Source organism: Diceros bicornis, chromosome 34 (genome assembly GCF_020826845.1).
Source record: "Diceros bicornis minor isolate mBicDic1 chromosome 34, mDicBic1.mat.cur, whole genome shotgun sequence".
NCBI lineage: Eukaryota > Metazoa > Chordata > Mammalia > Perissodactyla > Rhinocerotidae > Diceros > Diceros bicornis.
The window spans coordinates 15,962,608-15,986,157 of NC_080773.1; the positions used below are offsets into that span (position 1 = coordinate 15,962,608).

The 23,550-nt window shown below is 45.6% G+C and overlaps 1 protein-coding gene across 1 annotated transcript; it reads left to right on the top strand.

The window, feature by feature from the left end:
- The first annotated feature begins 1,483 nt into the window (after nucleotides 1–1,483).
- On the top strand, nucleotides 1,484–13,359 carry LOC131396909 (carcinoembryonic antigen-related cell adhesion molecule 8-like). The gene is made up of 7 exons (XM_058529408.1): nucleotides 1,484–1,547; nucleotides 2,451–2,810; nucleotides 6,491–6,769; nucleotides 7,169–7,423; nucleotides 8,997–9,123; nucleotides 10,589–10,620; nucleotides 11,686–13,359. The coding sequence occupies exons 1-5, from the start codon at nucleotides 1,484–1,486 to the stop codon at nucleotides 9,110–9,112; spliced, it is 1,074 nt and encodes a 357-aa protein (XP_058385391.1). The 3' UTR covers nucleotides 9,113–9,123; nucleotides 10,589–10,620; nucleotides 11,686–13,359.
- The last annotated feature ends 10,191 nt before the right edge of the window (nucleotides 13,360–23,550 follow it).

Below are 23,550 nucleotides of genomic sequence, written 5' to 3' on the forward strand. Positions count from 1 at the left end.
TTGTCACACTTTCCCCTTCTAAAGGCCTCAGAGACCCTGCTCTATCAGGGGTCCCTGTGCAGCTTCCTACTTCCTGCCTGGCACCACCCATGGGGATGGCAGAGTGACCACAAGAAAGTCAGCTAGGCACAGGACAGAGATCCCCAGGATGGTCAGGGAGCACATGACAGTCTCTGACCCACAGCTCAGCCAACAGATATGGAGGGGATGGTGGTCTCCCTGAGGCCTTCTCCTGAAGACCAAGAAGCCCACAGCCACCTGACCTCCCACCACCACCATCCTCTCACTCAGGACACGCAGGAAACCTCCCCCTTCACACTCGAGAGATACCCGTACTGGGTCTCTGTCCTTGAAAGCAGAGGCCAGGCTGGTGACACCTGGAGATGGAAGGCTGGTCCCCTCACCAGTCATCACTCAGCTTGCCCCTTTCTCATCCCCAGAGTCATCTCTATGACCTTCCTGCTGGGAGTAAATCCAACCTTCCCAGAGCATTTGAGGACACTGGGAAGACCCTGATGTCCAGATAGGTTTCTGTGTCAAAAACAGAAATAATCTCCCTGGGTTTGGAGACCCTGGGTCTCTGTGTGGTGCTAGCAGACTCAAAGCCAGGACGCAGCAGAGGCCAATGCTGGGGGGAGGGTGGGTCCTCCTCTCACGGGCCAGCGGTCCCCATCAGCCTTGCTATTGAAAGCGTGCTCCACAGGCCAGTGTGATCAGCATCACCTGAGAGCTTGTCAGATGCAGACTCTCGGGTCCACCCCACACCTGCCAGGTAAGAATTAGCATTTTAACAAAGTCTTCTGACTCTGAACAGGAGGAGGGGAGAGCCTGCCCTACACCCACAAAATGAGCATCAACCTGGCTAGGTAGCCACGAAACTGGGCAGCTGCTAAAGTAGCATTTCTATTGTGTCACCTGGACATTGACAATCTTTATAAAGTTCCCCAGGTGATTCTGACACAGAGCAGGGGTGACATCCCTGTGACAAGAGTTCCCGATGTAGCCCCAGAACTCCTGCTCTAAAGGGAAAAGTCAAGTGTGAAAGAGAAAGGGCTGTGGGGGAGACTGACTGTGCACCCTGACCCAGAGTTGTGGGGACTGCCCAGGACACCAATGCCCCAGGCTGTGCTTGTCCACACAACGGTGGGAGTGTGTGTGTGTTTTTGTGCGTGTGTGTATGGGGGGAATCACAGCTAAAGAGGGAGAGGCCTCCACAGTTCCCAGGGAACAAAAATGTGGACAGAAAGGAAAGGGGAAGGAAGGGACTAGGGAAGGTGAAATGAGAGGAGAGAGAGGGAGGCTCCTGGACAGAGACCACGCCCACAGTATATGTGACCCCACTAAGCACTCCTGCCCCTGGAGGAGGCCCAGCACAGAGGGAGGAAGGACAACAGAGCTGAAGCATCTGGACAGCAGTGCTTGTGAGCATTTCTGGAGCCCATGCTCTTCTCAAGAGGGAGGAACAGAGCACGCAGCAGACACCATGGAGTCCCCCTCAGCCACTGCCCACAGAGGGCGCAGCCCCTGGAAGGGGCTCCTGCTGGCAGGTGAGAAGGGACAATTCCCTGAGGGTGGGCAGGAGATGGGAGAACAGAGATTGGCTGGGGTCTCCTGGGGAGGACAGGGCTCTGAGAGGAGACAGAGGAATTCTGTTTGGCCCTGAGGGGAGAGGACATGGGAGCAGAGTAGGATGGTAGGAGGGGACTCAGCAACAGGAAATTCTCATGACCTGGAAGTGGGGAGGGGCAGGAGTATCTCAGTTGCTGTACCTTTCCAAGTTAGTCATCACTGACCAATAATATTTGAAAACTGATGATAATAATTTATTTGAAGATGACACTTGAAAAAACTTAATTAGGGCTACTAAACATTGTCCTTACCCACCACCCTTAGAAATTGCCAAATAAATACCAGGATGTGGAGGGCCCTGGGAACACTCGTTCATTCATCCACAGGTGTTTGCAGCCTGTTCCAGGCACTAGAGATACAATAAGATCAGACAAGCCCCTCCCTTGATGGAGCTCACCCTTTATGGGGAGGAACACAGATAAGCAAAGAAATCTAGAATGTGATATCAGGGACTGACAAGCATCTTAAAGGGACCAGAGCAGGGAAAGGTCAGAAAGTGAAGGCTGAGAGTCTTTAGAGCAAGTGTCAGGGAAGGCATCTCCAAGGACGCCCCTGAGAGTGAGCAGCATGCTGAGGGCAGTGAGGGAGTGAGCCGGGCAGACACCTGGGGAAGAGTATTGGGAACAGAGGAAATAACAAGTTCAGAGGGGCTGAAGTAATGGTGGTCATGCTGCTGACCTTGACCAGTAGACACAGACACAAATACATACACACGCTACAATTCTAAGAGATGGAGAGAGCTGCTAAGGACCCAAGGCCTCATCTTTCCACCCTAGTACATAGGTCCAAATATTGATTGATCTCTCTCTCTTCCCTCCTAGTCTCACTCATAAACTTCTGGAACCCACCCACCACTGCTCAACTCACTATCGAATCGGTGCCGACCAAAGCTGCTGAAGGAAAGGATGTTCTTCTACTTGTCCACAATCTGCCTGGAAACGTTTCTGGCTATGCCTGGTACAAAGGGGACAGAGTAGGTCCCAATCAACAAATTGCAACATATGTGATAGACAGACAAGAAATTACCCCAGGGCCTGTGTACAGTGGTCGAGAGAAAATATACCCCAATGGATCCCTGCTGTTCCAGAATGTCACCCAGAAGGACACAGGATACTACACCCTACAAGTCATAAAGACAACTTTGCTAACTGAAGTAGGAACTGGACAGCTCCACGTACACTGTGAGTGATTCCTCTCTGACCTCTGGTGTTGGGTGGGGTGAATTCTACTTCACACACACAGGATTAACAGGCCTGGACTGTGCCTACATCCCCCTCTGCATGATGTCTTGTGTTGGGGTTTGAGCATTTAGTGCAGGACACACACAAGGGAGACAAATTTCATAAGACTGGAATACCCTTCCCAGAATCCAGCCCTTGCAGACATTCCCAACAGAAAGAAGGACCAACCTGATGAGAGTAACTTAGCAGAGGGAGATCAGTTGGAGTCGACCCCCCTGAGCACCTCCCTGTGAACATGACCCTGAGGAAGACCCTGCACAGCTCGGTCAGGGCCTGACCAGAGAGAATGCCTGGGATCCTTACAGGGAAGCTATACCTGGGAAGACCCTGCCCAGACCCCTGTCCCAGGGGTCCTGACTCTAGTGACCGGGGGGATCCTGTGCCAGGATTAGATTTTGACCTTCTGCGCAGGGCTGACTGGGAGCAATGATTTCCTAGCTGCCTAAGTTCCAAAGCTCCTGAGCTGGTCAGTAGTCAGGGCTTGGCCCTAAGAGCCACATCCAGTCAGGGGCGGAGCCTGATCTATCACCTGAGACTTGGCTAGGAGGCCACAGATGGACAAGGTCCCTAGGTCATTAGCCAACTTCCCTGGGAATATAGGGGACTCCAGAGGATGGTCACCATCCCCAGGAGGAACAGAGGGTAGCAGAAGCTCCTGGCGGCTCCTCATCCACCAGGAATCAGGCCCAGGGAGCTCTCTCTCTTGAATACCTTTCATTTGGGCAGCTCCTCCATACTATGCTTTAGGTCAGATATCTGGGGATGTTTTAAGGTTAATTCACAGACAACATTGTAATCCAAAGACCACTTACCATTTACCTGATTTTATTCAAGGGAAACTGAGGCACAGGGAGATACAGTCATTGAACCAGGGTCACACAGACCATGAACAGCAGATCAGAGTCACGGCAAGATCTTTGTGCAGCCACAGCTCTGACCTCTCCAACACCCTGACCACTCCACCATGGATGCCTAATAAGACCAGCCCAAGGGCAGCCATTGGATCAGATCCTTTCTTCTTAGGGATCCACAGCTCAAGGTAGATTTTCTGGTCTAGGGAGTGACAGTAAATGGAGAATTAACCTATTTTTATTCAAAAACTAAATTACTTTCATCAACAGTCAGTCCGTGCATGGAATGTCCAGGCTGCCCCCTCAGGTGGCCAATCCAACCTCTCCGCACTGGACATGAAATCACTTATTTGTTTCCTGATGTGTTGGTGTCACTCCCACTGGAGTATAAAGGAAAGGACTTTGCTATCTCATACCCCACTCTATACCTGTAACCTGCACTGGGTCCCAAGAACTCAATTGCTCTTTCATGAAGGAGGGAAGGAATGAATGGTGAATGAATGAATGATCCGTAATCTCTTCACAGACTGGAACCTGGATGCAGAATCCTAGGAGGTTATGGACACCCATGTTCCCTGTCTCTCCAGGGGCTAAGATCCATGTTCTATCCCTCTGACCACCAGTCCCTAAGGCCAACCGAGAGAAGAGTCTCATGATGACTGTGGGGCTGCTCAGCCCTGGGAGGGTTTTCAGGGCTGTTCTGGGCCCGCCCCTGGGCCAGCCATTGGCTCTTGGAGCCTGGCGTCTTTGAGGTCACTTGTAATCCCCACTGTTCACAGCCTTGGACATTTCTGGCTCTCTCTGCTCCTTATGTGTGCCTCACCTTCCTCCTCCTTCATTCCAGCTGGGACTGCCTCAGTTCTGCACAGCTTCCTCCACTCTTAAGGCTTCCCTCAATTTTCTTGCTAACACCTGTGGCCATGCCCACCCTCCTGGGCAATAGTAAAGGACACAAATCAGTGGGAGCAGAAGCCCCTTGAGGCTCCATCATGAGCTAGTTTCCCCAGGTCACCAGGACAACAAGCTTCCGTTGTGCCCTCATCCAGGGCTCTTTCCCTCCATAATGCCAACAAGTGGAATACGCCATATGACAAGAATGTGTGACCCCTTGATCTGGTCTCTACATGACTTAACAGGGAGTCAAAAGCAGAAGGACAGGTCTGCAGTCCCCAAAAGCTCACAGGCTCATTTTGCCCCTTTGACTCCTGACTCACATCCTCATCCTGGTGAGGCTCCCATTAATCTAGCAGTTTCTGTGAGCTTCTCAATGTGGGGCTGGCCAGACCCTGCACCGTCTGACTGGTTTACTGCCTATTTCACACACGTGGGTCCTCATGATGACGTCTTTACCATAGGGTGGGATGCTCTCAGATGGTGAGATCCACCAGCCATTTTCCTTTCACTTAGATGCTGCCCAACTTGAATGAATTTCATCAAACTTGTGTTTCCTGAGGTCAAAAGAGAGCCACATGAAAGCATTGGACGTTCTTCCCATTTTACCTGAATGTTCATATACATTGGTGACAGAGACCTCTTTCCTAAATTTACTAACATAACATATATCATTTGGACTAGTTTGGTAGCATTTCTCCCTCTATATAACAGACACCTCAGATGCAATGTGCCTGATCAATTGTGTTCTCTTAACAGGACTCACATGTCTCTCTCCATGCAGGGAGTCGCTGATTTCAAACGCACTTTAGCATCTTCCTTTGATCATAATGTGATCCTGGTTGGACTTCAGAACTCGGCCTATGACCTTTAGTGCTCTCTAGAGAGATTTTCCTCCAGAAACTGGCCTTAGATCTTTGGGGCATTAATACTAATTTTCAATATGGAAACAATTTAACTTCTCCTCTGATTTTTGTCTCATAACTGTGATTACAAATGATCCATGAAGGCTAGATTTCCTCCCCACTTTCCATCGGTCAGTCCTTCTGCACTTGAAAACATCCACTTGTATTTCAGGAAAGATCAACATGTCCTCACTGCCCTCTGCAGTGGGAGAAGAGACTTTAAACACCAATGGCAGAGCACATGGTTCTGCTGCCAAAGCCAGCCAGCCCCCACCTGTCCCCCTCACTCTTTTCTGGATCATTTCTAGTCTTAACTCTGTTCTACCATTTATGGAGTCACAGTCTCATGCCAGTCACCCTGGAACACCTGGGAAGACCTGCCCCACTTCATGGCCCTGCAGCATGATGACTGAAGTGACCTCCAGGCCTGCTCCTGATCTCCCAGTATAATATTTCTGCTCATATGCCCAGTTCCAGGCTATGCTGCTCAGTCCTCTCTGGGTTTAAGAACTATAGGAAGGCCCATCATTACCCATCTCTAGGATAACCATGGAAAGCAAGTCCTCAGGGAAATCACATCTGGCTGGGCGCTGTAGGTCTGTGTAATAGAAAGGGCCTCCGAACCCACAATTTCCCCAAGGTGAGGACCCCAAGGCTGGTCCAACAGTTAGCTGGTCAGTGAAGAGCCAGGAAAAGCACTAGATGTTCTCTGACTATCACTCCGTGTCTTTCCATGACCAACCCTGATGCTTATTTGACTTGGGAAAGTCTGTGTTTTCTCCCAGACATAGACCAGGTGGCCTTACATTCTCTGAGTGCTCAGATCCTTATGCATTTGCCTTGGGATATACAGACCTGCCTTATTCTTTTAAGGACTTGAGTTGGCTGAGAGGTGAGAGATGCCAACTCCGAAGACGCCTTTGAGGGAATCAGAGGTACCACACAGGGGAATATTCTCTCTCTATCTCCACAGTGGAGTTAACCAAACCCAACATCACAGGCAACAACTCCAACCCCGTGGAGGACGAGGACACTGTATTGTTAACATGTGAACCTGACACTCAGGACACCACCTACCTCTGGTTGATCAACAGTCAGAGCCTCCAGGACAGCGCCAGGCTGGAGTTGTCTCTGGACAACAGGACTCTCACTTTATTCCCTGTCACAAGGAATGACACAGGACCCTATGAGTGTGAAACCCAGAACCCAGTGAGTGCCCGTCGCAGTGACCCATTCTACCTCAATGTTCTCTGTGAGAAACTTCTGTCCCTACCTGGCCCAGCATGTCTGCCCAAATCCACACTACCAGAGGCCCGGCCATATCCGTCCCAGTACACAGACCATCACCCCTGGACATCCTAGCTGGCCTTGACTTCCTGTTTTGAAGAAATCTGGCCAGGCCCAGTCTTGAGCCAAGACTAGGAGGGGACAGGCTGCTGCTGTCTTGAGAGGCTTGGGGTCAACAACCTCTGATGGGAGAAACAGGTTATTGTCTCAGACTCATCATGAGTGAACACAGAGAGGTCATGGTTGAGGGTTCTTAAAACAAGGTTGTGACCCAGCTTGGAAGGATACTGTGGCCCTTGTACAGACCAGAAGCTTCCCCTTCCCTCTGATTACATCACGTACGGCTTTTATCTGTTTGCTCCAGATGGCCCGGATGCCCCCACCATTTCCCCCTCAGACTCCTATTACCATCCAGGGGCAAACCTCAGCCTCTCCTGCCACGCGGCCTCTAACCCGCCTGCACAGTATTCCTGGATTATCAATGGGAGGCCCCAGCAATCCACACCGGAGCTCTTTATCCCCAACATCACTGCGAATGATAGCGGATCCTATACCTGCCTCGTCCATAACTCTGTCACTGGCCTCACTGGGACCACAGCCAAGACTATCACAGTTTTTGGTAAGTGGGTCCCTGGACCATCGGCACCAGGCTCTGGGGCAGAGATCAGTCTGGTTTTCTGAAAAGACCTTGGAAGAAGTTATTTCCCGTCCTGTGTGCATGGACACAAGCAAATCCCAAATCTGTCCCTGAACACTCCCACAATATCTCTGCAGACTCTTTTTTTCCTTGCTCTATGATTTCTCAGGGCAGAAATGGGTCCAGCCTGGAACTTGACGAGCGGGTTCTCCCAGCCCCAGAAAGCCCCATACAGTGGAGGGGGCTTCACAGAGGGAAAAGGAAGAAGGTTCTTCTTTTCCCAGCTCTCCTTATGACGGACTCTGCTCTGATGCCATCTGTGGTGGGACAGGGGCATGTAGGGAAGGTACACAGGCAGCCTGTCCTCAATCTGGCCAAATTGTGCCACCCACTGACACCAGAGCCTTTCTCAGGCCAGGCTTCAGGGAAATGGGAAAAGAGCAAGCCTCAGTGCAGACTCCGCTGAGCTGTGTCCTGGCTCTGAAGTCACCAGCTGTATGACACTGTGTGACACCAGGACATACATATACCAATGGAGAACAGTGAATGATGGTGCACACTTGGAAAAATATGTAGATTCATCCATGAAGTCCCTTCATGGGATGGAAGGAGCAGTGCTAAAAAGTTTAGAGTTTACAGAGAAGGCTAAGAGTACCAGCCTTTTATTAAAACTGTGACCACTTCTCTGTAGAGATTTCCTTCTCTGTGATATTCAGTCCACAGTCCAGAAGTAAAAGTCCTATTCAGATTGAGAAATCCTTTAGATTGGAACTTCTCCAGGTCCTAAGGTTATGATGACTGGCTGGGCCATGCTCATTCTCTAATAAATTATTTAACAAAAAGGAAACACCTTCCTTTCTCTATGTAAAGCTACCACTCTAGAGAGCAGGCTTGATCATTCATAGTCACAGAAAGCTCTAGCAAAGGGTCACAGAGGAACCAATGGGACAAAAATTCCACCTGATGATGAAGATGCTGGACACGTGGCCTGAGAAGAGATTCTTGTTGCTGATAGTATGGAGATGTCATGGGGAACCAGTCTTGGGTCATGCTGGAGTGATCTGTGCCTGTGGGAAATGTGGCCTCTGTGCAGTGAATGGTGATGGTGAATGGAGATGGGGAATTCAGAGTGCACTAGCCCAGGCCTCCCTTCAATTAAGTCCCCACCACAAGAGACCTGAGAGGCACATATTCATGGCTGCCATGACTGGCACACAGCAAAAGATGCAACCATGAAAAGGTGGGACGTTATAACATACAAAAACAGCCATCAGTCTTTCTCACATTTCCAGAGCCTTCAAAAACATCTGAGTACAGAAAGACCAGGATGCAATTGAGGCAAGTCTGATCACCAACTTAGGAATACAGTGAGAGGAAACATTCACAAGGACATAGTCGGCTAATCACCTCACAGCAGGCTTCCCGCAGAAAATTTATCCCTTGAAGGAACAAGTAGAGACTTGTTCTTACTCCATGTTGAGAGCTGTTTCTCCGGGCAAACCCACTATAAAATAATGTCACCTTCACTCATTCTTCTCTTTTCTTTCTATGACAGATGATCCAACACAAGGAAGTTCTGCTGGCCTTTCAGCTGGGGCTATTGATGGCATCGTGATTGGAGTCCTGGCTGGGGTAGCTCTGATAGCTCCATTGTACTCTCTGTACATCTGAAAGACTGGAGGGTATGATGGCCTTTCTTAGTGTTTCGCTTTCTCCAAGGTGAACCACCATGTTTGGGATAGGAATGGAGACTTCAACTCTGTCTGTGGGCCTGGATCTGCTCCTCATCGTTCCTAAACCCCTGCTCTTCGGCACTAAATCCTGAGGGTCTCTGTTCTCTGCTCTTCATGCTTTCTATATCCCACTGTCTCTTGGACATGGTCATTCCCAACCCCATCGGGTTTAGAGGGGACAGATCCAATTATGTTCCTCTGTCCCCTAGTCAGGGAAGCCAAGGTCCAAGAAGTAAAACAAATGAGGAAATGACAGGAGGGGCAGGAGAAAGCACGTCCTGTGCTCTGTGAACCATAGCAATAGGAGGGAGGACTAAGACAGGAAGAGGACATAAGAAAGAGCAGAAACAAATAAAGGCCTTCTGGGCAATAAATAAAGTGAGAAAAAAAAAAGCATCTACCTACAAAAGGGGAAAGGTGTCAGGGTAGAAGTAGGCTCAGAAGCAGTTGATAAAGAATGGACCTAAATGTGCACAACCAGCAAACAAGAAAGGAGTAAACACTAGAAGGAATTGTGGGTAGACTGAGGAAGGAGGCCCTGAGAGGAAAGGCAGTACCCACCACGGTATAAATGAACACTGAGGAGCCCCAAGGTATTATCTACTGACAGTGTCCTTCCTCGTTCAAGGAGCAAAGAATAGCAGTCGCAGTGTCTGATATTTATTTAGGGCAAGTGACCAGCGTGTTCTCACGCAACACAAACCCTCAGCCTCCAACCACACAGTAAGTAAAGTCCCTCACCCAGTGACAGCTGGTGTGTTCCACCACGTGCCCTGCCCTAGCAGAGAATCCTGGATTCCCGACCACTCCCTACCTTCTGAATTTTTAGAGGGGATCTCCACTTACCAGTCTTTAGTTGACATAGGTCCTCACACCCTTTCTAGCCACAAAAGACTCCCCTGAGACAGCCCCAGGAGAGATGTTCACTCTGCCTAGGCTGGACAGGTCTGAGTAAGATGGACATGTTTCCAGGAGCCATTTCCTCATTCTTACTCCTTCCCCCTCCTTCCTTTTTAAGGATGTGGGCATTCTCTTTTGGTGAGACTTTCCCTGTCTTGTGGTGCTCTGGGTGCTGTGGGCCTCAGTGCCCCTCCACCGAAGCCTGTTGCTGAGAAATACATCAGGGAAAAAAATCAAGGCCTTGTGGCCTAGAGAAAAAATCTTCAGAAGTGGATGGAGGCCTCCTGTGGCTCTACTCCTGCCCCTCCTCTGGTACTAATGCCCTGGGTCTGGACCACACACTCTGAGGGAAGCCAATTCCTTAAGTGATCACAGGCCACCTCCCCACTCAACCCTCCCACCACCTGCCACCTCCTTCAGCTAGTATCACAACAGCTTAGGAACACCATCTTTCTAAGACCTTAAGTCAGCTGTGTATTTCCATGGGTGGGTAACTCTTCTTTTGCTTCCCCAGGTCAGGGCCACTCTGACAACTCCCCTAACAAGGTAAGCACAGCCAGTTTCACTGGTTCACTTTCTCATGGAAATATCTCTGTGTAGAAGGGGTTATTCTTGAAAACACCAATGTGAGACCAGGTTTGGGTCAAAGATCCTTGGTGCAGCAGCAAACAAAGAAGTGTTGGTAACGACTCCCATAAGTCTACCTCTTGCAAGCATGTGGACTTTGGAATTATCCCCATCTTGTGTTTGAGTCCTGGCTGAGACTCTTAGTAGCTCTGTGACCTTGGGCAGGCAGCTTAACCTTTCTGATCCTCAGCTTTGTCATCTGTAAATGGGCATGCTGCCTACTTCAAAGAGAAGCTGAAAGAATTCAATGAGATACAAACGTAAAGCACCCAGCACGGTGCCCAACACATGGAAGGCCTCGATCATTCCCCCTCCTCTACCTCCAGTCTGACTCTGCTCTTACTGTCAAAGGATAATTTCCATTCTAATGGATCTGAGGTCTTAGTTCCTTTACTTTGTAATAATTTTACCAAATTTTTCTCATTTTAACCTTTCAATAGCATACAGATATATACTGAAAAGTGCTTAAATCATAAGTATATTTTAACAATGTATGATTTTTCACAAGATGAACATACCCAGGAAAGCAGCACCAAAATCAAGACACAAAACATGTCATCCTCCCCATAAAAATCCTTCCAGTTACTTCCCTTCAAAGAGTACCCACTAACCTGACTGCCAGTGCACTAGATTAGTTTTGCCTGTTTATGCTCTTCCATAAATGAAAAACACAGTATATCCTTATATGTGCCTGGCTTCTTTCATTCAAACTTGTTTTGTGAGATTCATCCATATTGTTGTATACATTTGTAGTGTGTTCATTCTCATTGCTATATCATCATATTCTGTTGTACGGATACTATAATCTCTCTCTTCTAATGATCATTCAACAGGATGTTAGCAAGCAGAGAAATGGGTGATAAAAGCCCTTCTCTAAAGCCAAAGTTTCAAAGTGGTGATAGTACATGGTACTGAATCACACTAGACCAGGTGAGGGCCTGACCTATGACACTGATTTAACTGACCACTGCTCATGCCTTTCAGGTCGATGAAGTTACATATTCTTCCCTGAACTTCAATGCCCAGGAATCAAAGAAACCAACTTCAGCCTCCCCATCCCCATCAGCCACAGAAACAGTTTATTCAGAAGTAAAAAAGAAGTAATGCAACCTTCCCTGCTCACCGCACTGTGGACTTATTCCAAGCTTCTCATCCCCATTACTAGAAGGATCCCTTTTCCCTCAGGGAAAAGAGGAAGAAGCCTCTTTCCTCCCCTTAATTGCCAAATGAGGCATCTCCAGGCTGCCCAGTCACAGCCCCTCCCTTCAGTGTCAGTACATGAAAAGGTACATCTGGGAATCTGTAGGAAACCCATCCTTCCTAGTCTTTCAAATTTGGCAAAGCAGACCTTGGGAGAGAGTTGCCAGAACCTCCCGCCGCTCCGCCTCTCCTGACCTAGACTTGTTTTAAACTTGCCTATTCAGAGCACACTCCTTCCTTTCCACCCTAGTCCTGTCCTATAGGAGTCTAACTTGAATTTGCCAAAACCTTGAGAGTTATGTCTTTATCCACTGAAATGCATGTGCCAGAAAAGAACATACAAAAATAAAAGTTAAAAGCTTCTCTGTCTCTCCAAGGCCCAGTGTGAACCCACCAGGCACAGGAAAACAAATATGCAACATATACTGAACTGAGAAATTCTGAACCTTTGTCCACTGTCAGGGTTGTCTACCTATAGGACCAGGGCCTAAGAAGCTTATTGCTTAGTGGAATACGACCTAAGCCCTCTGGCAAGCCTGTCTTCAGAGAACCCACTAGAAGCAACTAGGAAAACTAGAAAAACAAAATTTGCCGATGTCCGTAGGTGAGTCCTAATGAAAAAAGCAAAAAAATTGCACACACATTTTAATAACTTTATGGACCTTATTCAATTAAATGCCCACAGAAGGAGGGGTTACAGCTGTAGGGAACAGTGAGCTGTTAGTAGAGACAATCTGCTAGGAATTTGGGAAAGGAATCAAAGAGCTACCCTTCAGAGATTGAACAATTGTTAAAGAATGCACAATTGAGGATACTTTTTTTCCCCTTTGTCTGAGACATTCTGCCATTTTAATTTTTGTAATTGCTTATTTATGTGAGAGGGGTTATTCTAACTTAGCTTAGCTATGTAAGCCAATCTGTCTGCCTTAGGTGAAAGAAGCCACCAAAATCCCTCGAGTCCCTTTGGCCAGGAGCTCCTCAAGGCTTCTATGTCAAGGGCTCTAAATAGAAAAGAAGGAGAAGCTGTTTTCCTCATTCATGGCTAGAGATGGATCTAACTCAGTTTCTAGGCATCTCAGACCAATCACCAGCCACCATTCTATCCCATGTATCTGCCTGTGCATGTTCTGTCTGTCTGCCCACTCACTTTCTCAGGAAACCCTGGCCCTGCTAAGGTGCATTTGGTCCTTGAGAAGTGGGAGCACCCTGAAGGGAACACTATCATTCACTCCATTGGCACTCTTTACAACCGAGAAAGCTGCACTGGTGCCGATGCTCCTTAGGACACAACGGGACTATTATAACCGGGCCCTAGGCTTCTTGAACAGCCTCTGAAATGTGTTTTCTCTCATGGGGTCTATGCATCCCAATGTGTGTTAGGATAAAAGGAAGGGCAGGAGAAGGAGAGGCAAATGTACTTCACACCCTGCCTTCTTCTGTACAGATGGAATCACTTTGGGGCTGTTGAGAGAAAGGTTTTATTAAATATTGATTACTTGATCTCATGCTGTGTCCAAGAGGGCCCCTCAAAGAGGGTTAGTTGGGAGTTCTCTGTACTCAGGTACCTCTTTCAGGGTTTTCTAACCCTGACACAGACCGTATATACTTCCCCTCGTCCACGCTATTCTGTGTCATATGATTTTGCACGGCTAAGGCCACTTCTGAATTATTTGCAAAATGTGCTCTATATTTATAATAAAAATTATATATCAGACATCAACATGCTGCCTCACAGTCATTACTAATTTAGACAATATCTTCCTTACAGGCAGAAGAAAGAGAAATTGCTTAACTGGGCATCGGAGTAAGCCTATTTCTAAGCCTGCAGATATTTGATCTAGTGATCAGAGAATTAGCTAAATTCATTTGCACACCTGCTAACAAAATGGATCTATCTAGAACCAACAGGCCACAGCTCCAACCTGCCTGGAAGAATGGCCTGTCTTTCTCCCAGAAAGAAGAGGATTTCATGAGGAGAAGATCTCCCAGCCTCTTTCTTAGGGACAAGTGACCCTTCCCGCACAGGTGGCTCCAGTGAATCAGTCACAACAATACGGCTTTCACTCACAAGTATCTCCAATGATTCAGTCACATAGAAACCTCTCCAGCACCTTCTCTCTTCCTGTCCCCAGTTCCTTTGTTCTGTTCCCTCAGAGGATCAGATCTCCTCTGACCTGAATCAACTTCATTTATTAATTCCACTAAAGATTAACCTATTATCTCATCTTCACTTTCAAGCAATGAAACATGTGTGCTGTCTTTCCTCTTCCTCATGACCTCATTTCTCCAGGGCCTCTGCCGTAGTGCCTCCAGACACAAGACTACTGGAAGCAGCATAAAATCAGTATTCATCTCTTGGGCAAACTCAAAGCTATTTTTGCTGTCCTAACATTGTTCACTTTTACAACAACTAAGACCACAGATAACTTTTCCTTCTTGGACACTCTCCTCCTCCCATCCACAGCCAATGCACTGCACCCGCACACCAGATTTAGTACTCAAACTCTGCTTGCCTCCCTCCACCACCCTCTTTCCACACCTCAGTGACCTCTCAGCAGATGCCTCCTACATCTCTATCTCTAGCCCCTGCTCCTTCCCAGAACTCATGATACATCTAAATAACTTCAGCCCTTGCTCTTTTGTTTCCCAGACTCAATATGTCATCAAAACCTGTTGATTCTTTTTTAATATCTCTCAGTTGTGTTGTTCTCTCAATTCCCATAAACCTTCATAACCCAAACCCTCAACAACTCTGCTGCTGGAAGTATAGCTTGACGTCTTGTCTCCAGTCTCTCTACTGAAATCTTCCTTGCATACTACTGCCTCATAACCTTCCTAAAAACTGGTTCACTCTCCTACTCAAGAATCTACATTGGTCTAGCCTGGCCTACCAGATAAGCTCAAATTTCTTTCTCTTTATGGACATTTCTTACTTTCTTTACCACTACTCTCTAGTATAATTCCTCCATTCTAATTATATCTGTCTCCTTACTCATCCCTGCCCCTCCACCCATATACACATATAGTTCTTAGTCTCAATGATATGCCTGAAAAAACAAACACCAAACAGGGCAATGTTCTCCCTGTTCTCTCACAGAGGCGTTACCCACACCGGTCATCACACACAACTACTCCGACCCCGGGGGAGGACGAGTACCCTGTAGCATTAACATGTGAACTTGAGACAGAGGACACAACCTACCTGTTGCTGGGAAACTTTTCCTGATGACCAGTTCAAGAAATCCTATTGAGTACCTACTGTGCCTCAAGTCTCAGTGTTAGACTCCATGAAAGAGACAGAAATGAGAAAGACAGGGTCCCAATCCCAGGGAACATAAAGCCTAAGACAGGAGATAAGACATGAAAAGTTATTATAATACAAAGATAGAAAGGGATAAATGCCACAAGAGAAGACCAACAAATCCAAAGGGAAATATGGCTACAACATTAGAACGACCGGGAAATGTTTTAAAACGACTAACACTCAGGCCCCACCAACAGATCCCAATTTAATTAGTGTGGGTTACAACCCATGCAGTGGTAATTTTTTAAAGATTCTCAGATACTTTTAACATGTAGCCAGGATGGAGAACCTTTGCTGTAATAGGTAGGACTTGAGCATAAAAGTAGTGGGTTTTAGCTAGAAGTATGAATCAGAAATACCTAGAGAACCTTTTCAACATACATAATAAGCCTATAAACTATCCCTGAAGAAGCTGATACAGTATGTCTAGAGTGAGACTTGGGTTTGTGTATTTTGAAAAACTCCCAGGTGATTCTCGCATATATTTTATGTTAGGAAACACTGACCTAAAACAGGGAGGACTAAAACAATGGGGAGTTAGGAGAACATTCCATGAGATGGGCATGAGATGAAAAATCTATTCTGCAAGGCACAGAGAAGTAATCACAAAGAAATTTTTCTCAAACTGTAAAATACCAAGTGTTGTGAGGATGGGAAACAAGTGGTATTCTTACATATTGCTAATAGAAATATAAAAAGGCACAACCACTCTGGAAAAGAGTTTGGCATTTTCATATAAAGTTACACATACTCATACCGTGCAGCAATACCACTCCTAGATATTTTCTAAAGAGAAATGAAAATAGATATCCACACAAAGAGTTTTACGTGAATGTTCATAGCAGCGTTATTCACGGTAGCCAAAAAGGGGAAACAACTCAAATATCCCTCAACGTGTGAATGGATAAACAGATTGTGGTATATCCATAAATGGAATACTAATTAGCAATAAAAAGGGCACAAACTACTGCTAAAACAAGATGGATTACTCTCCAAAACATCATGCTGTGTGAAAGAAGCCAGACACAAAGGAGCATATATGATATGATGCCATTTAAATGAAGTTCAAGAATAGGCAATAGTAATTAATCATGTTAGAACTCACCAAAGGGGGTGGAATTAACTGCAAAGGTGCACAATGGAGCTTTTAGGCTGATGGAAATGTTCTACATCTCTATGCAGGTGGTGATTACATGGGTGTATACATTTATCAAAAACCAAATTGTACACTTAAGATCTGTATGCATTTCAGTGTATTTTAATTTTATCTCAATTTTAAAAAATAAAACAAGCCAAGGAGCAGCTAATTCAATCTATCAGGTACAAAGCACCTGTATTTTCTATTTTTGCAAAACAAATTACCACAAATTTAGTGGCTTAAAATAACAACCATTTATTCGCTCAAAGAATTCAGTTCCTTGAAGTTGTAAGACTGAGGTCCCTGTTGTCCTGCTGGGGACCACTCTCAGCTACTAGAGGCTGTTCTCAGGTCCTACTCCTGATGCCCCCTCCATCTCAGCAATGGAGAACATCCCTTAAATCAAATCCCTTTCACACTTCTAATCTCTCTGATTTCCCTTCTGAAACCAGCTGGAAAAAACTATCTGCTTTTAAAGGGCTTGTGTGATTAGATTAATCTCTATTTTTATTAAATAGATAACTCAGATAATCTCTCTTTTTATTAAACTCAAAAGTCAACTGCTTAGTAATCCCACTTACATCTGCAAAATCCTTTTGCCACATAAGGTAACATAATCCTAGGTATGCTATTCTATCATATTCACAGGGGTACCATCTTAGAACTCTGCCTACCACAACACCGTACGAAAGCTGTTCATTCACTCAGGGAGCTCCTTCAAGGTCCTGTTCTGAAGAAATAGCAAAAAAGCCAAACATGGTCAGTCCAAACTCAAAGTGAGACAATAAGAGACTAAGGACAAAAAACAGAGACAAGAAAGCAATGGCCCATGTCCTTCTAGCCTGTGAATGTCTGAGTCATAGACACACTCATTACTCTCAAACCTTTAGTAATGTTCTCAGGCACTGACGGTAGCTAGCATCTCAGTTAATCCCTAACTAAACCCAAAGCCATCCCAAGAAACCAACCACAAATGACAGGAAGGCAACACTAATCCAACCAGATATTTTTTGTGTGTGTGTGAGGAAGATTAGCCCTGAGCTAACATCTGTTGCCAATCTCCTCTTTTTGCTGAGGAAGATTGGCCCTGGGCTAACATCCGTGCCCACCTTCCTCTACTTTATACGGGATGCCGCCACAGCAGGGCTTGACACGCGGTGTGGCAGCTTGCTCCCAGGTCCGAAACCCGGGCCACTGTAGTGGAGTGCGCACACTTAACTGCTACACCACCAGCCTGGCCCCCCAGGAGATTTTATAGATTCCTGAAGATTCTTTCATTCAACACACATTTACTGAGGATTTACTGTATGTCAAGCATGAAGCCAGGTGCTGAGGAGAACATGCTGATTAAAAAGTAAAGCCCTTCTTTTCATCTGTATTCAAACAACTCTACCGTTAAAAAAAAAAGTATGTGGCAGAGGGCCAGCCCCAGTGGCCTAGTGGCCTAGTGGTTAAGTTCGGCGGCCCAGGTTTGGTTCCCAGGTGCAGACCTACACCACTTATCAGTGGCTATGCTGTGGTGGTGGCCCACATGCAAAAAGAGGAAGATTGGCAACAAATCTTAGCTCAGGGTGAATATTCCTCAGCAAAAAAAAAAAAAAAGTGTTGAGGGGAGGAAGAAATAAAGGAATAGAGAAAAACGGGAAGCTAAGGAAAAAAATTTTGAGATAATTGCAGCAATTTGAACATCAAATACTTTATGATATTGAGGAAGTATTAATTTTTAGTGTGATGATGGTATTGTGGTTATGTTTTTTAAAGAGTTCTGATATTTTTAGTAACGCAACTGAAATATTTACAGATGAAATGATTTGATGTCTGGGATTTGCTTCAAAAAACTCCAGGTTTGGAGAGGGGAGTATAGATGAAACAAGATTGGCCATGAAATAATTGCTGGAGCTGCTGGGTGAGTCCATGTAGATTCATCATATCATTAGCTTAACTTTTCACGTATTTGAAATTTTCCAGAAAAGAAAAAAAGTTCTTGCTCTACGGAAGCTTCTAACACAAGGAGTCAGATATTCCAACAAATAGAATCCTATGTAGTTAAACAAAATAAACACAAAGCGCTGCTCAAGCTCCTAGGACAGTGACTGCCCCGGGGTAGGCAGAAGGAGTCAGAGAAGATGTCACAGGAGCCGCCCCCTTGACCAGCGTCTTTAAGGAAGAGTGCCCCAGGCACAAGGGCAGCCCAGAAGTACAAAGGCACACAGATGGGCAGTGGCAGAGCTTCCGCACGCTCTCTGGATGACTTGAGAGAGGCCATGTTACCTAAGAGCACCTGTTCCAGAGCCAGACCACCTGCGCTGGAGTTCCTGCTCCTGAATCGCCACTGTGAGACCTCAGGCAAGCTATTTGTAATGTCCCTGGGCCTCAGATTCTTTACCTATAAAATGCGGATTATAACAATACAAGCTTCACAGGGTGTTGTCAGGAGTCAATGATTTAATCCGGATGTAAAACACCTGGAAGACAGTGGGTGAGCAATAAATGTTAGCTGTTAGTAGTGGCAGCAGTATCCCAGCCCACAATGCCACACATTTTGAAAATCTCATCTAATTCCTATTTGTCACTTATCTTCTCTTTGTTAGACTGTACACTTGTAAAGTAGGGACTGTGTCTAACTTATCTCTATATCCCCAGAACCCAGCCTAAGGCCACACCCACAATAGGCACTATCAGGCAGCTCTTCTTTCAGGGAGGTGGGGACGGACCACCAGCAGCCTCTGTCTACCCCCTCACGATTCCCCTATGGATTATACTCTCAGTCCCCACAATTCTTTGCCTTCCTTTAGCTTCATCCTTGTTCCCACCTCCTCTCTTACTCTGCTCCAGAGATGTGCATTCACCAATGGTGCTCTCCAGCCCCTTCCCTGGCAGGAGGTCCAATGCCTCCTTTCTCTCTCTCCCCACAGCTATGTTATCTAAACAGCCTCTGAATCACTTATTCTGAGACTAACAAAGTGTCAAAGGAGGCTGAATTTCTAGACCATTGGCCTCATACCTATTTGTGAGAGGTAGAATCCTCTGGAAAAGAGAAAAGCAGATAAGATGGTAGCCAAAACACAAAGCCTTCAAACACAGCCCCATCTTTGAGGAAATCCTGTAGACATATTTGTACAGTCAGCTAACATCTCACTGGGGTTTGGGGGGATTCAGAAACTGCTGGAGAGGAGAGGGAGGCATGACGGGCAGGGAGCCCAGCTTCATGTTAATTTTTGCTTTACAAACTTCAAGGTTTCTTTTTCCCCCTACTAGTAAACCTCCTCATTCTCCCCCTAGAAAAGAGACTCAGAGAGGAAGAGAATAAGAAGATCCAGAGCCTGAGAACTGAGAAGATACAAGACCATAGATGGCTGGACTCTAAAGATGAAGTAGGAAGGTCAGATGCAGGTCTCTCTCGAATCACAACTCTCTGTACAAAGTGCCCTCTGCCCTGAGCAGTGATGTGGGGCTGGAACATGATCCTGCTCTCCCCAAGAGTGGGAACTGCTGGTAGAACATTAACTAACTACCCAGGAGCAGAAGGAAATGGAGCCCTCTGAAGTACCTCTCCTTACCCATTCTCCCCAAGTAAACTCAGAGGAGGATGTTGCAAGCCTATGTCCCCAGGCCTAGAATTTGATGGTTCTTTTCTGTAAAAAATGTAGGGGAAAAGGTCACAAAGCAGAAATGGGACACTGGAGAGAACACACTAAAAACAGCAGCTTAAGCATGATGTCTTTTAAAGTCAACATCCTGTAGAGCATGCCGATCTCCTTCACTGCTCTCCATGACCACCAGCCTTGCCCCACACTGGAGCCTCAGCTGAACGCAGAACTCTTCTTGCTTGGGGACTAGAGCGAGGAAGGAAAAGGGGAACTGGGAACTGGAAGACAAATAAATACAAGCAGAGTGGCAGGCTCCCTGAGATACTAACTGTGATTATAATGAAGTGAAACTGATCTTCTTGTAGGGCTATGACCAGTTTTGGGAATAACTCTACATAAGTGACCAAAACATTTTGAGTAATGACAGAACTTTTGGAATAAACATAGAGCCCCCCAGCACAACTACTTTTTAGGTGCCCATATTTACCTGGATATGATATACTTGTAAAAAGAATCCTATTACTCATGTGAGTCTCATAACTTTATTATCTTAACTTAAATAAGACCAAGGAACAGTTTGATATGACCAAGAGTTTGAGCAGAACGGGAGGAATAGGATAAACAGGAGTGTATATGATGGCAGAGATGTGTAGAAAAAAGAAAAGAAAAGTCAAAGAGAAGAGTAATACAGAAGGAACAAAACCCCCACTGTAAACACAGACATGTAAGCAGTGAGTTAATTGTGGCTCAAATCCGCTAATACGCACACTCCCCCAATTGAAGCTTTCCTAGGTACCTCTGTGTGGTCCAGGGGTGGGTTGGAGTGGGAGTGGAAGCACACAGAAACAGACACCAAATTCTCTCACTTCCATTTAAACCCAGAAAGACTTTATTACCCTACACAGAAGAATTAGACTTTGCACATTCGTTGGTTACTTTACATTAGACAGAGATATTTGATTAATCTCAATTTTTCAAAGAACCATCTGTACAACTTGCCTATCACCAAATTAACAAATTAAAGGGGAAGAGCTATTAGTGCTTATGTTTTTGTAAGCTTATTCTCTAAAGAAACCTCTATTCTTAAGAATCCTAAGGCCTCCATATGACCCAGCAATTCCACTCCCAGCTATATATCCAAGAGAAATGAAAACGTATGTCCACCCAAGAACTAGTACACAAATGTTAACAAGCAGCATTATTTGTAATAGCCAAAATGTGGAAATAACCCAAATGTCCATCAACTGATGAATGGATAAACCAAATGGAGTCTACAATGGAATATTATCTGGCAATATAAAGAAATAAAGTACTGATACATGATAAAACATGGAATAATCTTGAAAACATTATGCTAAGTGAAAGAAGCCAGTCACAAAGGCCACATATTGTATGATTCCATTTATATGAAATATCCACAATATGCAGTCATAGAGACAAAAAGTAGATTAGTGGTTTCCAGGGGATGGAGGGAGGAGATGTTGCGGAGGGATTGGAGTGAAGAGTGATTGCTAATAGGTATGTAGTTTCTTGTTGGGGTGATGAAAATGTTCTAAAATTGATTGTGGTAATGGTTGCACAATTCTGTGAATAGACTAAAAACCATTGAATTATACTCTCTAAGTGGATGAATTGTCTGGTGCATGAAGTATAACTCAATAAAGCTGTTATATAAAAAAAAAGAATCTTAAGACCTGGATGAGGCCTATGTCAGCTGCCTGAAGTTTAGATTTAGCTATACTATCCGATAAGTCCTTTAAGATCCATAGCCAGCTGAAGATTTGCTTTAGTTTTTTAAAAAAACTGACATCAAGGCCTTGGCCTCATTTCTGCTCACTCCCTACCAGCTCTGCACCGTTTGTTCAACTGGTTTAATGAGAAATGTGTCCAAAGTCACTAGGATAAATCATTCACTGATATCACAAATATTTACTGAGTATCCATTATGTGACAGGTACTTTTCTAGGCCCCAGGAATTCAACAATGAGACACGGACACCCTGCCTGCAAGATGCTTACAGTACATTCACCAGGCTGTCTCAGGAGAGCATGGTAAGTGCTACAAAAGGGGTGAGCACTGGGCACTTCAGGATCATAATCTGGGGTTGGTGTGTTAGCATAGGATCACAGAAGAAGTAATGTTTGAACCAAGGCCTGACGGATAACTAAAATTAATAGGAAAATAAAGAGGCATGTCAGGAGTGTTCCAGGCAGACTGAGGAAGTACAAAGTCCCGGGCGCTATAGAGAGCAGGGGCATTTAAGGAATTAAAGTAGTTTGGTGACTGGAGCATAAAGTGCAAGAGCTGGGGTGGGATGAGGGGCAGGACTGGCACAGATGAAGCTGGAGAAGACTGAGGTCTTTTAAATTTGTAACATGACAAAAAACTTGTGAGCCACGCTGAAGAGACCAAAGTGCATCCTGGGGGCTACAGGGAATGATTAAAGGATTTTAATAATGGAAAAAGATATGATCAGAGTTTTGTTCTCTAAGACCACTCTAGCTGCACTGTGGACCGTGAATTAGAGGGGGCATGGAACTACACTGGAGGCCAGGAGGGGAGTCAGAGAGGAGACCATTGCAGTGATCTAGAGAAGGAAATGATGGTGGCCTGAATCAGTAGTGTGAGTAAGGTTGGAAATAGGAGTGGACAGGTTAGAGAGATATTTAGGAGGCAGCATTGTCAAGACTCAGTGACTGACTAGACGAAGGGAGGACTCAAGGATGTGGCCAGGTTTCTGGCAGAGATCACTGTGGCTATCAGCCACTAAAATATATATTTTTTTAAAGAATCACGTTTGGAGGTAACGTAAGCTCAGTTTTGGACATGTTCCATATTCAAAAGTAGATATCCAATAGACAGAGATATACAACTCAAGAGAGAGTGATTATAACTGGAGCCACAGAGGGCCAGGTGAGTATATATAGAAAGGGAAGAGGGCATAGGATAGAACTCTAAAGACCACTGACATTTATGGGATGTGCAGATCAGAGGAGGTGGCCAAAGTGAAAAGGAATGGCCAGATTGGTGGGAAGACAGAGTGAGGGCCATAGCAGCAGCTCCAGAGTGAAGCAGTGGTCAACAGTGGCAAGTGTGTGTGACATCAGGTGAAACAAGGATGAGAAGGGTTTATTGTATTTGGAGACAACTTCACCCCTGGAGACCTTACTTAGAGCAGTTTCAATTGCATGATGGGAGGAAAAAATCAACGCTGCGATGCTGAGGGGTAGATGGGAGATAAAAAACGAGAAAGTGACTAAAAACAACTTTTTAAAGAAGTCTGTCTATTAAAAAGGAAGAGAATGATTCAGTGGAAGTTGGCAAGAGAAGTAGGGTTCAAAAAAGGGATTTTTTTTAATATGAGAAAGATCTAAATACATTTAAATATTAAAATAGAGAAAGGGAGTTTGTAGTTTCACATTATAATCATGATCTTTCCCCCAAATTCCCCCCTCCTCTGGGGTAGGGGAATCCTGGAAGGAAGAGCTATCTTATCATATGCTAGGTGCTAAGTATTTTAAGCCAGAGCAGCTTCCCTGCAGACTTGACTTACCAACATCTTCTCAAACAGGATGCCTCTGATACCTCATTAAAATCTGCTCTCCTACCAGGTCTTT

Coding starts and splice junctions, on each gene's coding strand:
- LOC131396909 (XM_058529408.1), top strand. CDS start 1,484: ATGGAGTCCCCCTCAGCCACTGCCCACAGAGGGCGCAGCCCCTGGAAG. Junction 6,770..7,168: donor ATTCTACCTCAATGTTCTCT/GTGAGAAACTTC, acceptor TGTTTGCTCCAG/ATGGCCCGGATGCCCCCACC. Junction 7,424..8,996: donor CAAGACTATCACAGTTTTTG/GTAAGTGGGTCC, acceptor TTTCTATGACAG/ATGATCCAACACAAGGAAGT.